The 19828-nt window shown below is 40.1% G+C and overlaps 1 protein-coding gene across 6 annotated transcripts in view; it reads right to left on the bottom strand.

Annotated features, from left to right (window-relative positions):
* The window catches only part of TNS3 (tensin 3), a 244295-nt gene extending 227237 nt beyond the window's left edge, over positions 1–17058 (bottom strand). For all 6 annotated transcript variants that reach the window (XM_063304224.1, XM_063304223.1, XM_063304226.1 and 3 more), the window contains exon 1: positions 16831–17058. In XM_063304224.1, coding sequence (XP_063160294.1) covers positions 16831–16923 — 93 coding nt within the window. In that variant the 5' untranslated portion in view covers positions 16924–17058. The remainder of the gene's footprint in view (positions 1–16830) is intronic.
* Between the last annotated feature and the right edge of the window lie 2770 nt (positions 17059–19828).

The following is a 19828-nucleotide window of genomic DNA, read 5'->3' on the forward strand; positions in this document are numbered from 1 at the left end:
CGAAGACCTATGCAAATTAGAATAAGACCGAAAACATTTTAGTACCTTATAATTCCACTGCTAATGGAGGTCATAAGGAGAGAGTCATGGCTTTCTTGGAAACATCTCTGTTAAAAGTCCTGAAAGTGCTGCAGGCACCATACAATATATCTCAGTATGAGGAATTCAGGAAATACTGATTCAGACCTCAACTACCACAAGGTAAGGGACGCCTCACTTGTACCAAAAGGATAGTCAGAAGTTCCCCAACCCCTGAGAAACACAGGCAATAATAGGCATAAACACCAGACATAGCATGCAAGACCAGGTAGGTACCCGCACAAATAAAGCTTATTCATTGCATGGCCCTCTTCAGGAGAAGGTGTTCCTTCCAGCTGATCTGCTGTCCAGCAATGGGAGATTTGGTTGGATCCCAAAAGCTCTAGTTTTACAAACTCTCAATTCAGAATAGCCTGCACTGGAAATAGCCTGTGCTCTTGACACCAGTGTGGCATATGGGTTTTGCAGCCAGGTGGGCTGCTGTTGAGCTGGCATGAGTCAGCAGAGAGAAAGAAAAGAAAGCAGGGAGAAGAGGCTTGGGTTCGGCCTTGGAATGAAGCTGTGCTGTCACAAGGGCACACAGTACGAGCTGCCCTGTCTGTTGTGGGGCAGACGAAGGCAGCAGTTGCATTGGCCCAACTTAGTTTATAGGTGTAGGGGTTATAAAGCCCTGGGGGGAACCAACCTCCAGAGTTGCTGGGGGAAATGCTGCCAGTTTGAGCTGTAAAGAGAGAGAGAGACAGAGAGAGAGAGAGAGCTGGAGAGATGTGTTGCCATGATTCAGCCTGTGCAGATTTGAGGCATGGGGGCAGAAAGTGCCTTGGAGAGGCTGTGCGGGAAGCTGATGGCTGGAGGGAGAGAGACATCACTGTGACCATGGGGGCATCTGAGTGCACAAGTGCCAGATCCTCACCCCAGAGGGAGATGAGGGTGAAGATGGCTGGGAATTCCTTGTGAGAATTAGACCATCCATTTTGCTCTTGTGGTTCTGTTATTTTTAATTGTTCTTATTTCCCAGTGTAACTGTAAATGACCCTCTACTAAAATAAACTGTGTAAAATTCTTTCAGCCATCCAGTTGGGCTCAGCAATCTCCCTGCTATTAGTATATTTGTTTTTATCACTTGAAAATCATTACATAAAAGTGCTCATATAATATTTCACATAATTACTTCCCTAAATTCCACTCCTGCTATTGTGCTCTCTTTTATAGTTCTTTGCCCACTTTTACTATACCACAAATCTTGGTCATCTACAAACATGCTGCCCAGTTACTCAATGAGGATTAAACGGGTTTGTTTAAGGTCTTGTCATATCAGTTTGGACTGTAGTCACTAGAAACCAAAAAGATACTTCCTTCTGCAATATGCATCTGTGATGCCAAGGAACCTTTTTCAGTGGGCCCACAGAAACCTTTTAGGTGTGGCTCCTTCCCTTACCTCTTCTGTCCTCTCCTTTGATTAACCTCTAGTCTAGAGAAGAATTTGGAAACTCAGGAATCGGCACATGATGCTGCAACTGAGCTTGATGCCATTCGGATAACTCCTTTACTCCATTTCACTCTGTCCCTTCAGAGGCGCTTGGCTGCTTGTGAATCAGAAGAATTTTATTCACTTGAGTATAGGATGGCATAGGATGTGTGGAAAAACCACCAATACATTGATGCTGCCTTTATGCACAGCCAGCATTCATGCTTTCATATCTATGATTCTAGGAGGCTTTCCAGATGAGCCCTTTATTCTGTAACACCTTGCCTCATTCCCCAATTATACCATGGGTTCACATGATATCACTCTTATTTATAAGTTTTCTGTGTTTTTGCATTGCATCCTTTGAATTACACACACAAACACATACCTATTAAGGAGAGAAAGGCAGCACAGCTACTAGGTTCATAAAAACCAAGTAAGAAAACTGGAAAATGGAAGAATTGAGGGGCAGGGGAAGAGGAACATTTTGAAATTAAGCACACAAAAAAGGGGATTTCTCCCCGTCACTTTTTCCATTTCCCCCATGCCTTCACCTTTCCAATAGCTACATTATGCCTTTTGATTAGTAGCAACCAAAGTCCTTTGCCTAGAAATATTCTAGCAATCAAGAATGAATGATATACAATTGCATTTACAGACAGAGTGCAAGAGAAGCAGAGAGGTCTAGTTGGAACTTCCACCTACCTTGCTCATGACCTTTGTTTTGGCTTCTGTCAGGCCCTGATGATCCATGGGAACAGTGCACAATTTCTTTCCTCCGCCAGCCGCACTCACCCTGCAGCCCATTTGCTGACTGGACTCCTGGTCTGCCTGCTGCCTTTGCTTCATTCCATCCGGCTCACCGTGTGGGGTCTATCAGCTCCATTTCTCCATGTCTATCCTGCAGCCACAAGGAATGGAATCCTTCCTTTTGTCAAAGTTGCTATCAAGCCACACTCATAACTTGTGTGCACTTGACTATTTAGTTGTCACCGTTTCTGCTGGTTTGTGAAAAGACCTTCCTTCTTTGGTTATCCATATCATCTGGTGATCACACCTCCCCTCTTCTCTAAGGCTGGGAGAGTAATACGAACATTAGTGTCTGCGAGCTGTACTTCCAGACGGAGGGACTTAGAGTTTCCTATCCGGGTGGGAGGGATTTGGGATGGATCACTAGTAATGATGAAATAACAAGAGAAAGGAGAAACTCTTGTGGCTCAGCAGGGGTCAAGAACTCTCCAGCAATCTGGTACTAATCAAGCTGATAATGGCAAAGTAAACAGAAATAAAATAATGGTTACTTAAATTTGAGAGAGTAAGTGTGACACTGGAAATAAATATTTCAGAAAAAGTCTGGAGAAATTTCCTGCCAAAGCAGTTTATATGTCGAAAACTTTTGAACTCCCTTTCTTCTCTCACTGTTTTCCTGTGTGCAAAATGAAGTGAAAAAAGATACATGATTGGGAAAGCAGGGATTATGTTTTGATTTTTTCTGGAGTGGAACTGCAAGAGGAAAATGAGTGGGGGATGGCGACAGAAGTTAACCCTTCCAAGCCAGAAGTAATTTACATTATTTAAAAACCAAAATTCCTCATGATCCTGAAAAGTGGCTAACATATGCAAATAATAGCAACCTCCCTAAAATAGGAAAATTACTCACAAATAATTTTTTAAAATTTAAGGTTTTCAAATAAAAAACCAAATTTGTTAAACAATCCAACACAAGTCCATTCAAAAGGAAATACCACTGGATTGAATGGGTCTTATTTTTGTGCAAAACAACCATATATTTTTCAGAGGTTTTAAGACTACAACTCACACAAACCCCAGTTGTTTGGGGTGCCAAAACAACTGAAAAGTATCAGGTTGTCTACCCCTAGTAGTAATACTGTTGTGTAAAACAGATTTGGAGTTCCGGAAATACAAGAATAGTGTGGCTAGCTGCATTTCAGATGGCATGAAGAATACCTGGTAAGTTGGGAATCTTTAGGGTAAAGGTAAAGGTTTCCCTTGACGTAAAGTCCAGTCGAATCCGACTCTAGGGGGCGGTGCTCATCTCCGTTTCTAAGCCTTGGAGCCGGCGTTGTCATAGACACTTCCGGGTCATGTGGCCAGCATGACGACTCGGAACGCCGTTACCTTCCCGCCGAAGCGGTACCTATTGATCTACTCACATTGGCATGTTTTCGAACTGCTAGGTGAGCAGAATCTTTACCTTAGGGAACCTTTACCTTAGCAAAAAATATTGTCTCATGTCATAATTAGGTATGCAGGTTATTTTTCACAGTTGTATGTCCCTTACTCACAAGCTGCTCAGACATAATGAGCATATCTCATTTATTTTCACAACAACTTTGTAAAGTACAGCAACTTGTGGAGAAACACTATGTTCTGATCTAATTTTCCCCACCCCAGTGCCTTCACATAAATTGGATTATATCTCCTCAAATTCTGAGTCTGGGAGTTGTAATTCAAGGGCACTAGAGAAGGCTGCCCTAAGCTATGAAACTCTTGCATAGGACAGTTTTCTCTAGTTAAAACTAAATTTATGAAATGAAAAGAACAAGTCTTGCCAAGGAAGCATCAGGCTGGCTTTTGCAAAGGCAAGTCTAACCTCATACATCTTCACATTTTTTTATAAGCATGGACATACAGATGTTCCAGGCAATATCATAAATTGTTAGGATTTATGTATTGGTAACATGTGGGTGACAATACTCAAGAATATAATGAGATTTGATCAGCCCCCTTGCTAGGCGTTGAGGACGTAGGACTTTTTAATGAGTTTTTAAATTTGCAACATGACAATGACAGCATCTGTTTAAAGAATGACTGTTTACTGTAATTTGCAGTTTGGAAAAAATAATGGTAGATGGTGCCAGTGCTCCCCTCCAGAATGCATAAGAGTTAAACTGTCTACAGATGGAGATTTTCTTTCATGGTCACAATCACCCTAAAGGCACTTAAGTAAAGCCTGAACATCCAGCTCACGAGAGACCCCTCTGGTCTAAAAGGCTCAGCCCAGCATCTGTTGGGATAAAATGAAGGAGAGTCCCTGTGCAGGCAGCCTGGAGCTCTGAAAGTTGAGATGTGGAGAAAATCACATTTTCTGAGGGGTTGTCCTCCTACGCAGCCATTAATTTTTCAAGCAGCATTTTGACAGAGAGTCACTGCTTGGGAGGGCAACATTAACTTTTCCATCTCCAACACAAGGACCACTCAAAGCCCCCCTCCCCAAATAGACTTTGAATTCCATTGACATCAGTGAACACTGTCAGCCTGACTACTATATGATGGAGCATTTCTGAGGAGGGGAACTATGCACAAATGCCTTGAAATCATCAATGTTTTTCTATTCGTGTCCTGCCCAAAACAGTACAGCACTGATTTCACTGCAAACAGCATGGACATTTCATCTTAGCTATATTTGCCAGAAAATCAGTCACACAACTTCAGCAAGGGTAGACAGAACACTGAAAGCCCAGGCAGCACAAAAAATGCTCTCTCCCTGTACACAAATATTACTTTTATTTGCATACTGGCTGCTGAGATAGTACCACAGTATCAAAACATAGGTTGTTTTGGCAGAAGTGAGGAAGCAAGACTGGACTGGACTGGACTGGACTGGAGAATCTAGGCAAGGCTGCAGACTGGAAGCAAAGCTGGATTGGACTGGAGAGTCTAGGCAAGGCTGCAGACTGGTAGCAAGACTGGACTGGACTGGAGAGTCTAGGCAAGGCTTGAATCTGGGAGCACACCTGGAATGCGCTGGAGTGATACAATGAGGCTTGCAGCTGGACGCAGGACTGTGCTCTGCAGGAACAGCAGGGAGAGGCTCGAGTGGAGAGGCTTGTGCAGCAGGCGGGCCCACAGTGGCAGAAGACACTGGTGCTGGTTCCACGCTGGCTACAGGCAAGGCTTCTGACTCTGGTAAGGACTCTTCCACAATTGCTGTGAGCTCAAAGGATCAGTTGCCTCTGGCAGCTTGCTCAACACGCACTTGCCTTTTAACACGTTCCTTTCTGTGTCTTTTCTCTTCTGCAGCCAATTGGGCTGCCTTCTGCTTCACACATTTCTCTGGTCTCCTGTCTCGAGCGCTGATTGGTGGATTCAAATCCCCCTCCAGATTTTGACAAATCCGCGTTTGCAAATTCTCCCGTTCTGCTGAGTCACTTCCTGGTTCAGCTTCTCCAAGTCCCTCTTGATAAATTTCGTTTTCCCTTTCTGACTCCGGATACGTTTTGTTTTCAGAGTCAGAGGTGGGCTGAAACCTCACAGATTGTTTAATTTAAACACAGGTAAAAATATTAAGAATGCTTGTGGCAAAATTAGAAGTGTGCTAGTTGGGAACACAAATTAGCACAGTTTTGTATGCAGACAGTGTAACCTTGAATGATTTGCAGTGAATATAAGGTAGACTATATGACACAGCAGTACATATCGATCTGAAATATTGGTATTCAAAGACCAACATAAAGTAATTGTCTTTGATGAGAAAAATGGAATGAATGAATTCAAATTATGCATACATTATGGAAAACTAAACCATGTTTCTATGTACCTTGATAATGCTTAATAATGATGGGAAAATGGATGGATGGATGGATGGATGGATGGATGGATGGATGGATGGATGGATGGATGGATAGATAGATAGATAGATAGATAGATAGATAGATAGATAGATAGATAGATAGATAGATAGTTTATTCGGTCAATGACCAGCAACATAAAATTAATAAGAACAATCAACAGCATCAAACTAAATCAAGTGAATACGATTATACATAGACAACTATAAATCGAAACAATTACCATATAATCTCTAAAAGCCTAGTAAAATAATAACATATTTGTTTATCTAAACATTAATAGATCTGTTATATTAATCTATATTATTTTGTAAAATGTATATCCTCAAGAAATTTTTAAAAAAACAACATTAAAAAATAGCTAATCAAAATATTCATAAAAATAGAAAATTAAGCAGAGATCCCTACTTCTTTAACCGGTTTTGCCTTATTATCATTGCGGCAGCACAAAATTTAGCTACTGCATGTGTGATGGCTGGATTTAAATCCTAAAGAAGATGGTTCTCATAAAAACTATCAGGTCTCCCAGGGAATCTTTCTATTAAGGGGAATATCTATATTGATCTTATATCCCTGTAATATTTACAGCATAATAAAACATGAGAGATGTTTTCAACCTCCTTAATGCCACATATACAGATTTTTTCAGCTAAGGGAGTTTTATTATACCTGCCTTGCAGGAGTGCTGATGGAAGGATATTGAGTCTAGCTCTAAAAAATGCTATTCTGATCTTAGGAAAGGTCAGATAGTTTGCTGGTTCCCATGTACCCCATCTTATCTGATTTCTACTGTGCAGGGGTATCCTATTAACTTCTGACTGGAATTCCATGTCTCTTATTCTGTTAATAACCACCTGCTTGGCTTGATCATAACCTAGGGATTGTAGAAATATTGGGGAAAGCCCATATAGAGCCAACTTATGCTCTATTGCCTGTTTCCAGGGAGAGGAAAAATTATCAATCAGGACTAGAGGGGTCAAACCAACTGGGAAAAATTGAATTTTCAACCAAAATATTAACATCATCTTCCAAGCCCTAATCTGAATTTGTGGCATTCCTGTTTCCAGTCTCAGCTGGGCATTTGATGTTCCACCAGGTGCAGCTAAAATTGATTGCAGGAATTTTGTTTGTACAATTTCTTGTGACGCTTTTTTCAAAAAAAAATTCCTGCTTGTGCCCCATAAAGAATTTGTGCCAACGTTTTGGCCTCAAAAAGTTTTAAGGCTGCAGGGACTAATTGTCCTCCACCTGTGTAAAAAAAGTGTTTGATAGCATTTGAGGACCTAAGGGCTAATTGCACCACATAGTTCAAATGTGCATTCCAAATGCCTTTCGAGTGGATAATCACTTCCAGATATTTAAATGCATTGACTTGTTCTAGGTTATGCCCTTTAACTCTCCAAGAATATTGAATAGCTCTTTTGGCAAAGGCCAGGATTTTTGATTTATCAAAATTAAGAACCAACTTATTTTGTATGCAGTAATTTAATGTTGCTGCTATAGCTCTTTTCAATCCAATTGGGGTTTGTGAGATAATAACGGCATCATCAGCATAAAGAAGTATTGGTACTTTACGTTGTGCTAGATTGGGAGGATGAAAATCCAGATTGTGAAGAAGATCAGTCAAGGAGAGATTGATGTATAGATTAAATGTATAGATTAAAGAGGGAGGGGGCAAGAATGCATCCCTGGCGTACTCCTTTCCGCACACTTACTGAGCCAGATAAGGTCCCTAGGGGATTACACCTCACTCTTAAAGTAGAATTAGAAAATGGGGAAATGGATGAAGACATTTTAAGATGTGCAAAGGTAGTGGGTCTGTTGCAATGAACAAAAGTTTATCAAAAGAACGGGAAATAGCTGTGTATAACAGTATACCTTTGCCCACTTTGTTTTAGAGAGGTGAGAGCTGAATATGTCAGGAAAAACATAAAAGTAAACTGAATGCAGTGGGAATGTGTAACATAAGATCACACCTCAAACATCATCTGGTAACACCACCAGAGGTGCTACCCCTCCCTGTACAGCCCATACACCCCTACTGTAACATGAGATAATGGTATGGTAAAACAAGAAGAGATAAAGATCAAGAATGAATGGGTGATGAATACAAACATGAGTGAGGAAAATGTAAAAAAAGCATGTTGAGATTATTTCGTCATATGGAATCAATAAATGAGGATCATATCACAGAACAAATATATGGGGAAGAGTGAATTGGTTGAGATGACAGGGAGAAAGGAGGCCATGGCTGGATGGGGTTGATGAGATCCTCAAATGTGATAAGAACTTTAAAGAATGGAAGGCAATGTATGAAACCATACATTGAGACAGAAGCAAGAAATGTTTATAGACTTAGAAAGATATGACAAGGCATAGTGAGTGGTGTTAGAATAAACTAGATTTTATGTCTCTTGTTTTTTACTTCTCTTGTTTGCTACTTCTTACTTTTTTGCCCTGCTTTGCATAATGTTATTTACCCCAGAACTGTGCAAGTAAAACTTTGAACTGAAGTTGAATTGGAAAACTGGCTATGAATGTACATATATTCTATTCCAATATTCTCCATATTTATGAAATAAAATATTATTTTGTTTTTATTCTTTACTATTACTATTCTTTACTTTACTTTGAAAAAATAAAGACAATTACTCCAAAATTGCTTTGCTACTATAATAAAGATGATACATTACACTCTGCAGAGGAAAAAAGGTAAATCAAAAAGACCATATAACTATTTTTTACTTCCAACTAAAATATACAAGCTTCTGGAAAATGTTAAATTTCTGGCTAAATACAAATAATTAAAACAATATTGCCTCAGGAATCCATTTAATCTTATCTGCCATCAAAGACCTATCTAAAGTTTTCAGAAGTAAAGATGTCAGTTTAAAAACAAAGGTGGACATCATGTTTGGTGAAGTCGAGGGCCAGCGGAAAAGAGGAAGACCTTCAATGTGATGGATTGATACGGTTACAGCAACAACGGATGCAAACATTGGAACAGTCAGGCATATGGCGCAAGACCAAACAGCATTTCACTCTGCTATACATAGGGTCACCATGAGTCGTAACAGCAACTAACAACAACAACATACGATGAATATAGGCATATGTCAGAAGGGGGGGGGAATCAAATACTAGGAAATTGTATTAATAGTTTCAAATAATGGTTTAAACAAATTGTTATGTAGATTCAACTATTAAATACATGAACCTCATTAAGTCCTAACATCTACTTTTAGTTAAGGGGAGCAGAAGAACATGGTCTTAGTGTAGGGCTTCAACACAGTACTGTTACAGTGAGATGTGATAAATAGATGAAGCCCCTAAGTTGATTTTAATTCATAGCTCCCATTTAAGGCTCTAAAAACAGGACTTCTAAAAACAGCACACTGATACAAACATCCAACCAAGTCCTTAAATTTCAAAAAACAAAAAACAAACCCAACCCCCCAAACAGAACCTAGATGGTCTCCAAACGGTATAGAAGATAATACTGAAATAGTCAAGGTCTTCTTACAACAAGTGCCTGCAGCAAGCATGTTGTAAGCTACATGGGCCTGCCTTTGAAGAGCGTTCAGAAACTTCAGCTGGCCCAGAATGCAGCAGCATGTGCAGTAAAGGGTGCACCAATATATACCCACATAACACTGCTGCTACGTGAGCTGCTACTTGTCACCTTTAAAGCCCTATATGGCATGGGGCCAGGTTATTCGTGAAATAACAACAACAACAACAATAATTTACACTTATTGTCTTCCTACTGCATGCTACCTGTCCCCAGCCACCTGGCCTCCTTAAGACCACATGGCCTTTCTGCCAGTTGATCCCTTCCTCTTCATTGCTTCCTGCTCTCTAGACACCATCCTTGCTGCTTCATCACCAGCTGAGCCCTACCACTGCATCCTCCTTTGTTGTGGTAGTGCCTCCTTCTTATCACCTTCAAGTAGACTGAACAGAGTCAGGCAGAGATTCCTACATAGGCCTGCAACTTGAGTCACTCACAAACTTTCATCCTCTCCATTGTCACATAATTATTGTCAAGTGAAGGGTGGGAGGACTTTTTGGGGGGAAAAGATGGCATATAAATGTAGTAAATATTTATGATTCCTACCATAAATCTGTACAAACAGAGGTTTCATCTCAGGCATAGAACCTATTTGCAGATAGCAACTTAAACTGCTCAGCATGACATAGAGAATGTAGCCTCATTATACATTAATGCAGGGTTTTCCAACCTTGGCAACTTTAAGATATTTGGACATCAACTCCCAGAATTCCCCAGCCAGCATCTTAAAAGTTTCCCACACATCTTAAACTTGCCAAGATTGAAAAAACCTGCATTAATCTGTTTGCAGGTAGCAACTTAACTGATTAATTGGTCAGAGCTCAAGAAAGATAATAGCTATTTTTAGGACCCATGTTCAAAGGACATGTGACAGTTGTCAGGGTGATCTTCCTCAAAAGAAGCATGATCTTCAACCTTCCAGTGATGTTTAGAAGGAATTGTTCAGTAGAGTGCAGCTGTCATGATAACCTCCATGCCCCCACTTGGCATTCCCAAGAGCTGCTGGAGTGGATGTGGCAGCTGGCAGGGTGGCTGAATTCAGTTTCATCCCTGCTTCCAAATGTTACAAGCAGAAAGTGGGAAAAAACAAAACAAAACAAAACAACCATGACTGAGGAAGAGGAGGCTATACTTACAGTAAAATGAAGTGGAATAAATTATGCTACTACAGATTACAAGTAGAATATCCATTTTTACTCTGTTTTGTTCTCAGGCTTACAGTCTGTAGCCTTTTAGTAAGGTAAGTTTCACAGTCTATCTTCAGAGCTCTCTGTAGTCTCATGCATCCTTATCCCTCACTTCAAGAGTGTCTAGCTTAGACCGCCCTCTGCATCCTGGTTTTGTTATGATGTGCATTTCTCTGCATTTACATGCCACTGGCTCCATTCAGGAATATACATATTGTGATGGCTAGCTGAATGGGACATTACTGATACAGAATGGGAAATGCAACATATAGGAGTCTTGCTGGCAGCTCTAGGCTTTTTGTGTAATTCTGCTTTTAGACAACAAAAGTGAAGACAGCTCTGGATACAGAGGAGAGGATGTGATTCTATGCAGATGACTGTTTGCCATATCGTTCCAGAATCCTGCTCCTTCTTCGTTGTGCGGTGTGTGGCTTGTTTACCATAAAAGGTAAAGGACGAGCTGTAGGAAATCTGCTTATAGCCTCGGTATCATTTTCAGAGCTCCACATGATCAGTAAAATGGGATCATTTCCAGCTTTTACAAAAAGAATGCAGATAATGGCATTCTTCAACTTTGCATGCCAAAAATGGAAGGAAAAAATGAAGAGCAGTGCAATTTGTTAAAAAAAACCCATACTCTTGTTGCCCCTATTTTTAAACCATTACTATTTTCTAGAATGTCATTTCTCTTGGAGAAGATAATTTAAACTCTGTGTGTGTGTGTGTGCGTGTGCGTGCATGTGTATGTGTGTATGATTGATTGCTTGGATACAGTTACTTTTTCCTGTTGCCATAGCTTCAATTGATATAAACTGTGTGTCACTGTTCATAGTTCAGAGATCATATATAGTGTTTGGGATTTAAGAAAGAGTAAAGACCAAAGGTAAGCTGTCTTTTAATAAACACTTTCATTTTTTAACAAGGATTGGCTTGAAGGAATTCTTTTAACTTATGGCACGGACAAAATCCAGTCCCCTCACTCCTCTGAGCCACTTTGCTGAGAAAAGTGTAACTTAGCATTGTAAAACCACAATATTTGTCAATATCTTGAAAAAGGCTATTTATAATGATTGAGCTTAAAGAGTCTCTAACCTGAGTTTGCCATTTGGATTTCCATTAAGCAATATTTCAAAAATGTTTTGAACTGACAACAAAGTACCTTTTAGAAGACCAGTAGTTCCGGAACCACTCTTCTTGCTCCTTCAACACACACGCATGTACACCTGTGATGGGAGATGCTAACCAGGTAGATACGGAACAATTGGTTGAGACACATGATAGACAGGAAATGTGCAAGAAGAGGCTACTGCCAAGGTTTTGCCAGCGTCCTTGTAAAGAACAAGTGTTGTTTTCCTTTAGGACATCTGTCACTGAGCAGCTGTGCATTCTTTCTTAAAGTGGCCTTTCTGAAAGAAGCACCTCTGATGACGTAGTTTGTTTATTCTTGTCATAGGAGAATGACATTAGAAAAAGTTGCCACAGACTATGGCAGGCCGTTGATTTGTCAGATAGTCAGCATCTTCTGGAACAAGTCTGCAAAACCTGTGGCATTTCCCCAGCTTACATCACCCGCATTTTTTCACTTAGTGCAGCTGATAAATACATTATTATTATTATTATTATTACAGCACCTATTGATTTCTTTCTTCTTTTTTGCCTTTTCTCATTCAGTTTATATTCTGCCTTGTTTCTAAGAACTCAGCACAGCATACATAGTAACCATCACTCAGTCTTCTCACAACAACCACCCTTGTTCAACAGGCTTGAAAGTAGTGATTGGCCCAGAGCCACCCTATGAGCTTTCATGCTGAGGCTGGATTTGAACCTTTATTACTCTGGTCCTAGTCCAGCACATTTAGCCACTACACCACATTCACCTTCAGTGAATGAACCCAACAAACACAGCTATTCTGGGAAAAGCTGATGGTTGTAGCCTTTCCACGAAGCATGAGGGCTAAGGCATACAGATGCTGCTTCTCAGACAGATGCTGCACCTGCCCTGTGGAAGAGCCTTGTAGACAGTGGGATTGTCCCCAGCTTGATTTCATTAAGGAAGATGCTCAGAACCAAGTTCGTCCACAGAGTATGTATAGATTACCCAAATGTCATATACTGCATGTTAGCGCACTGTATGGCTAAAGTGTGTTTTGTTTAGGTTTAACTGCCAGATCTGATTATATATGGATGTTTTATTGATTGTTCATGATGAACGTTTTATCTAAGAATAGAACTTCAGGCTATCTATATAATACTGTTAACCACCAGGCGTACTGTAGGATTCAGTGGTATACAAGCTGAATAAATAAAATAAATGAATATACAAATACAAATACATATACATATAAATGAAAGCTCTATGCTCTGTTCCTAGAATCACAACTTTGAAGCAAAAGATAGTAATGGAAAGATCTCTGCCTGAAACTCTGGGGACCCACTGCCACTGAAAGAATTGTATGTGGATAGTCAATACTTCCAATGGCTGCAGATCACGTGGTCTGCAGGCCTGCAGGGAAATGTTCAGTGCAAGATATCCCAGAACAACTTTGATATTACACAGAAGTGAAGAACTGACATGAGCTGTTCAAAGAGAGAGCTGTTGTGTCCCTTAAAAAGTGTGTTTTTATCGGCAAAGACATGATGTCAGACAAAGTAGACACCTCAAAAGGGTCAGACTCCTCCACAGAATCAACATGGAACAATATATTCTGTAATGACATATACACTGCACATTGACTAGGGAGCAGCAAAGATTCCTAGGCAAGTTCCTTGAACACAATGTAGAAGACACCCCTTTCATACCTCCAAAGCCAGCCTTAGCGCTGTCTTCCCCACACATGAGTCTGAAAGCTGCAATCACCACTCTTATAACAGCTCAAAACCTGTGACCTACAGGAAGTAGAATGTGAACCTACAGCACAGATATCTCAGTTCAACTCCCTAATTCACCTTAAGAATTGGATTCAAGCTCCAGGAATCCACTCTGGTTACCAGATTATTTTAATTATCTTATTTATTTATTTATTTATTTATATTATTTATTTTCAGAATAAAATTTTCAGGCAGAACAGCCTATCTCCATCTTTGATCTCCTTGGAAGAAAAGTAGAACATGTATATAATAAATAAAAATTCATTGGTGATAGTCATCGTATGGGTGTTAGAATTTAATGAGTTGAATTATATATATCATCCTGAGCTCTTTGGAGGAAGCTTGGGATAAAAATAGAGTTACTTTTTAAAAATAAAGAAGAAAATTTATGTAGAAATTATGTAGAATGTTTTTAGGATATGTTGAACTGAAGCTCAGATTATAAGAGTTAAGTTAAATTATAAGATTTAAGCGACAGCCATGCTCTAGAGCAATGTGAGGAAGTTAGTGGGAAAGAAATGAAACCGATATGTGAGACCAGTTGCCCTTCCATTCCTTTTTCCCATGTCCTAGGGTTCATTCATAGGATGATCATTTTACCTCAAAAAATTCAGGGGATTATTTGAATTGTTAAAAATGTGTTCTTGCTACTGTTGTTTTGGAAATTATATTTACTCCTATCCACATTAGGGTAAGCTGTGTACAAAGCTCTGACTGTTAGGGAAGGAGGAACCCCCCAATTCCTTTTTTTTTTCAGCTTCCTAAAGACCTTTTGGACTTGGTTATAGAATTTCAGTAGGCAATTGTCAAAGATGCACGGCAGTTGCTCTCCATATTTAGGGGGGAAACATATGAAAATGAAAATGATGGTATCCCCAACACTTTTTATTGTAAACCACCCAGAGTTGCTCTTTGAGTGAGATGGGCAGTGACCAAATTCGAAATATAAATATAAATAAATATAAATAAATAAATGAGATGCCCAGAGGTGTCCATGTCTAGCATCACAGGAACTTTATGAATGCCTTTGGGCCCAATAAGCTTTCTTAGAAAACATGACTTACACACATTGGGTATATGGCTGGCATAATTAAGTTTCCAGCACACTCTTAGTTTCACATATCCAGAGTTCATCTTAGCACTGTTATTAGGTCATCCCACCTGCTGCCATCCAACTAACAAGATGGGTCCTGCTAGTTTCCATTTATTTTCATAAATATTCCACATACTGGTGCATAATTTGAATCAATATACAAATGTTTTTCTATAGACACTGGAACTCATGTAGACCATCTGACAAAAGAACAGTTTGCACAGTGTCTACATAAATCCTCTCAGACATAAACAGTCAATGTTGCTGTCTGATTAGGCTTTCCATGGGTCATAGTTTGGGGTTTTGGTGTCCAGATTGTAAGGTTATGTTGTGGGTTGTTTAAAGAAGCAGAAACTTGGGAAGCACAAAGAGAAACAAGGTTTCAGAATTAGATGCGATGTAAGACGTCTATATGTAATAGGATTATCAACTGAAGTGTGGCCATGCAGTTCACCTCCTCCCAAGAGGGAGGAAGAAACCGAGGACAGGAGGATTTGGGAGGTACAAATGGAAGAACAGGTCTGAAGGAGGCTAAGAGTCCTAGCCTGGAGAAACTTTCACCTGTCAGGAACTTCCAACCTGACAGGATTATGAATATTGTTAGTTCCAGGGAAAGCCAGCATTCACAGATTATAGCTATGTTAAGTCAACCTGTATACTACCCATTTTAAGTTATCTAATAAAAGTTTGTTTCTTTGGGTAAGTGTGAACAGTGACTTTGAACACCTATATCTTCCACATTCCACATAGTCATGCTAACTCAAAGACATAAAGTAAAGCAGAATTGCAAAATAATTTCTAAACCAGAAATAGTTTGGGGGATGGTAGTAAGATCTTGTAGAGATCTCCTAAAGCTAGCAGAATTTTCCTTTAATTTTGACTAATGAAAAGATAATAAGAAAAGAGCAACCACAACACTAAGACCTGAAGGCAATCCAGCAGGAAGACACATAATCAGGCGCCAGGCAGATGAGCTCTAGCCTGACTATTGTTCAAAGTAGACTACAATCCAGAAACATATATAGCCAGACGGATCAAGGAGAAAGCAAGGAGTTCATTGCAAGTGTGTCATGCTGGGACCTAGTAGGATATCATAGGCTTGCAGAACTATGGAAATGTAAACATACCTGCATAATTTACATGAAAAATTATGTTTTTCTTGACATTGAGTTCTGAATAAATGTGTATCTCAATTTTTTTGAAATCATCTTTATTATACAATTTTAGAATTTAAAAAAACCCTGCTTATTAAAAGCCTGGCATATTAAAGCCAATATATCTGGAATGCAGATACACACACTGTACACATTCTTTCACAAGAGCGCACAGTATATATATTATGCAAAAATTGCTTCTTTTTCAGAACTGTTATACACTTTGCTTTTGTTCACAATATAGTCCTTTCATTCATAGTTTTTGACACCGCTACAGCTGGTTAATTAGCAGAGGTTAATTTTAACGTTCAACAGCCTAAAATTATATAAAAGCAGGTTCGTCTGCAATTTCATTCTAATTCTTCTGATGATCACTAGAATTTGGTGCAGCACTCAAGACTCTTACCGTGTCAAGTTTTATAAACATAAATACAACCAACTTAGAAAACAAATCCATACTTTGCCAAATGCTATTCCAGCCCAGGGGTGGCACCGATTTTGTGCTGGCTATGGAAGACAGCACTTACATTCCATTTCACATGGATTCCCCCCGTTCCCTTCTCCACAAACCATAGCTGCCAGCTGAAGAGAGGCAAAATGAATTAAAATTTCCATTTCACCCAGCTAGACATCATTGTTTGTGTTTCTCCCCAAACCATGCAAGATCTGGAACTTTAATGAGATTTTTCTATGTTGTTGCAAAATAAGAGGGAGACTGTCTGCCTGCTCTCCTATATGCACACCCACCCACCTGGGATATTGGAAGACAAAAAATGCTGCACACCCAGCATTGTTTTAAAAAAAAAAACCACTCTAGCTGTAAACATTTCCATGCAGAGAAGTTATAAAGCACTGTACCTGTTTAAAACTTGGCTGCAGCAGGGGCAATGAACACTCCAGTTGTTTTTTACTGTTGGTCTTCTTACAGCAATGAAAACTCACACCTCTCATTTTGTTGGGGGGGAGAGCACCCTCTCCCCCCCACCACAAGCTCAGACAATGCAGCTGTAGTTTTTGAGAGGATGAAGAAAATAGCCACCTTTTCAGGGAAATGTCCTAACCCATTCTGTGTGGTATTAGCAATGATTCACTTGGTGCTAGCTAACAATGTGGTGTCAATGCTCCCCTCCACCCCCGCCCCAGCCTCTTAATCCTTCCCATCTAGGGATTGGTTGGCTCCATGACCCAAGAGACTCCACAGGGCATTTCAGATGTCAACATATGTTTCCAGCACATAGCTGAGCAAACCATTCAGCAAAGATACTCCTCTGCATTTAGTTTACACACAGACACATGCAGACACTCACCGAGTATAAAACCCTACTTTACTTACTTGGATGCCGTGGTAAGAGCAACTTGAGAGCAAAGACTAAATCCTTATTTTCCAATTAGAAACCATTTATTGAGAGAAAACAGTGCTACTGGCTGAATTTGTAATCCAGATGTTTTTGGAAGGATACAATCATCTGGATAGTAACCTATAACTTTTGATGAGCTCCTACAAAAATCTGAAGCTTTGCTTTTATCTCAAAGAGATGTTTGTGCTTGTTCAGTCCTTAATCGGGATTCCTGGGAACAGATAAACAAGATTGTCATAGTTATGTTTCCAGTATGACTGCATTAGACTGAAGAGCCTTTAATTTCACTAATTGAAAAGAAGCAACTTCAATATGTTTGAACATTGTAGTCCTCTCCATGCTATAATCAGGAGGAAGACATCTCTAACCATTCATGTTGCTTTGATGCTGTTTGACTCCCTTTTCTTTTCCAGGTGTTGCCGCCTTCTAAGCACCACTACGTATTTGCAGCATGTGCATAATATGTCTATATAATACCAAGTTGTAGGTTAGACTGAGAAGGAAGGAGGGAAAACTATTTATTATTGCCAAGAAAACTATATGGATATTTTCATGTACTTCCCAGGAATTCAGCTCAGCATGAGGGAGTCCTCATCTTTTATTTATGTACTATTTTTCATTTAACAAGAGTCTCAAAGCAGTTTAAAATAAAATTGTTCAAAACACATACAATGCAATACAAGCAATAAAATCTATTAAAAAGCATAATACATCAACACATGTAAGGATAGCTGGTAATAGATCATCAGGGTGATAAGGAAATGCCTGGGCAAACAGATGTCTTTAATGACAGTAAAAGCACTCCATACCAGAAGCCTGCCTAATTTTAGAAATATCTAAATTTTCACTATTTTTGTTGCACAAAGAAGCTGACCCTGGAAGAGATTGTTCCTGGATGTTCCTATTTCCTAAGAAAGTGGAGGATATAAAGAGAAAAGGAAAACCACAACAGTAACAAAGAATGCCTGTATGTGCAGTACACATATAGACATGATTTTGGATCAAATATGAGTGCAGACCAGGAAGTAAAAAAACAAAATCCTGAAAGAAAACTGCATGGAGGCAATGATTAAGAACTAGGTTTAACTCAAGAGCATATTTCCCTTTGCCCTTGTAAAACAATTAGTGCATTTTGGTCAGCGTGTCACAACTTCAGCCAGTTTAACTCCGAGTTTGTTCATCCTATGCAGTGTAGCATCTGCGCTTTCTGCTTGGTCCATCCCCAATACAGGCCACACATCATTTCCTGAGTGTCATCCTCTTCCCATTCCTGTTGTTGTTGTTGTTTATTCGTTTAGTCGCTTCCAACTCTTCGTGACTTCATGGACCAGCCCACACCAGAGCTTCCTGTTGGTTGTCAACACCCCCAGCTCCCCCAGGGACGAGTCCGTCACCTCTAGAATATCATCCATCCACCTTGCCCTTGGTCGGCCCCTCTTCCTTTCGCCCTCCACTCTCCCTGTCCAAACAGCCAGGAACCACACTGAGACAAGGAATAGGTCTCTAGTGTTTTATTACTGCTACATAATAGAAAATCCTAACAAACTGAAGAATCGTGGGAAAAACCCAGACATATAAACCCCAAAGGCTAAGGTGGGCCCGATCTGTGTCTCTTTGAATGGCTACCTAATTCCTCAGTACTACGCATGTGCTTTACAGCCTGGATGGGAGCCCCCTGCTCGCCATCCTTACTCATGACACTCCCTAGCATCAGCATCTTCTCCAGGGTGTCCTGTCTTCTCATTATGTGGCCAAAGTATTTCAGTTTTGCCTTTAATATCATTCCCTCAAGTGAGCAGTCTGGCTTTATTTCCTGGAGGATGGACTGGTTTGATCTTCTGGCAGTCCAAGGCACTCTCAGAATTTTCCTCCAACACCACAGTTCAAAAGCATCGATCTTCCTTCTCTCAGCCTTCCTTATGGTCCAGCTCTCACAGCCATATGTTACTATAGGGAACACCATTGCTTTAACTATGCGGACCTTTGTTGTCAGTGTGATGTCTCTGCTCTTAACTATTTTATCGAGATTTGTCATTGCTCTTCTCCCAAGGATTAAGCGTCTTCTGATTTCCTGACTGCAGTCAGCATCTGCAGTAATCTTCGCACCTAGAAATACAAAGTCTTTCACTGCCTCTACATTTTCTCCCTCTATTTGCCAGTTATCAATCAAGCTGGTTGCCATAATCTTGGTTTTTTTGAGGTTTAGCCCACTGTAAATGCCCCCCACACCCTGCTGCTTTCTGACCCAAGTTTTCTGATTCTAAGCATGGTTCCTAGCACTTTGCATCATTCTAGTGACAGACTCAGCTCTAATTGGCTGCAGTACATGACATGTTGCCTCCCTTCCAGCCACTGGTTGCTGCCCTGGGCCACCAGGGTTGCTGGGCTGCTGGGTTGCCAAGCTACTGTGTTCTCTGCTGACTGGCAGTTACTGTGTTTTTATAATCTTGTAGTTGGTCTAACAATGGCTCCTTCATCACTTACTTATCCTCAGCCCT

The sequence above is a fragment of the Candoia aspera genome, chromosome 4 (genome assembly GCF_035149785.1).
Source record: "Candoia aspera isolate rCanAsp1 chromosome 4, rCanAsp1.hap2, whole genome shotgun sequence".
NCBI classification, from domain to species: Eukaryota; Metazoa; Chordata; class Lepidosauria; order Squamata; family Boidae; genus Candoia; species Candoia aspera.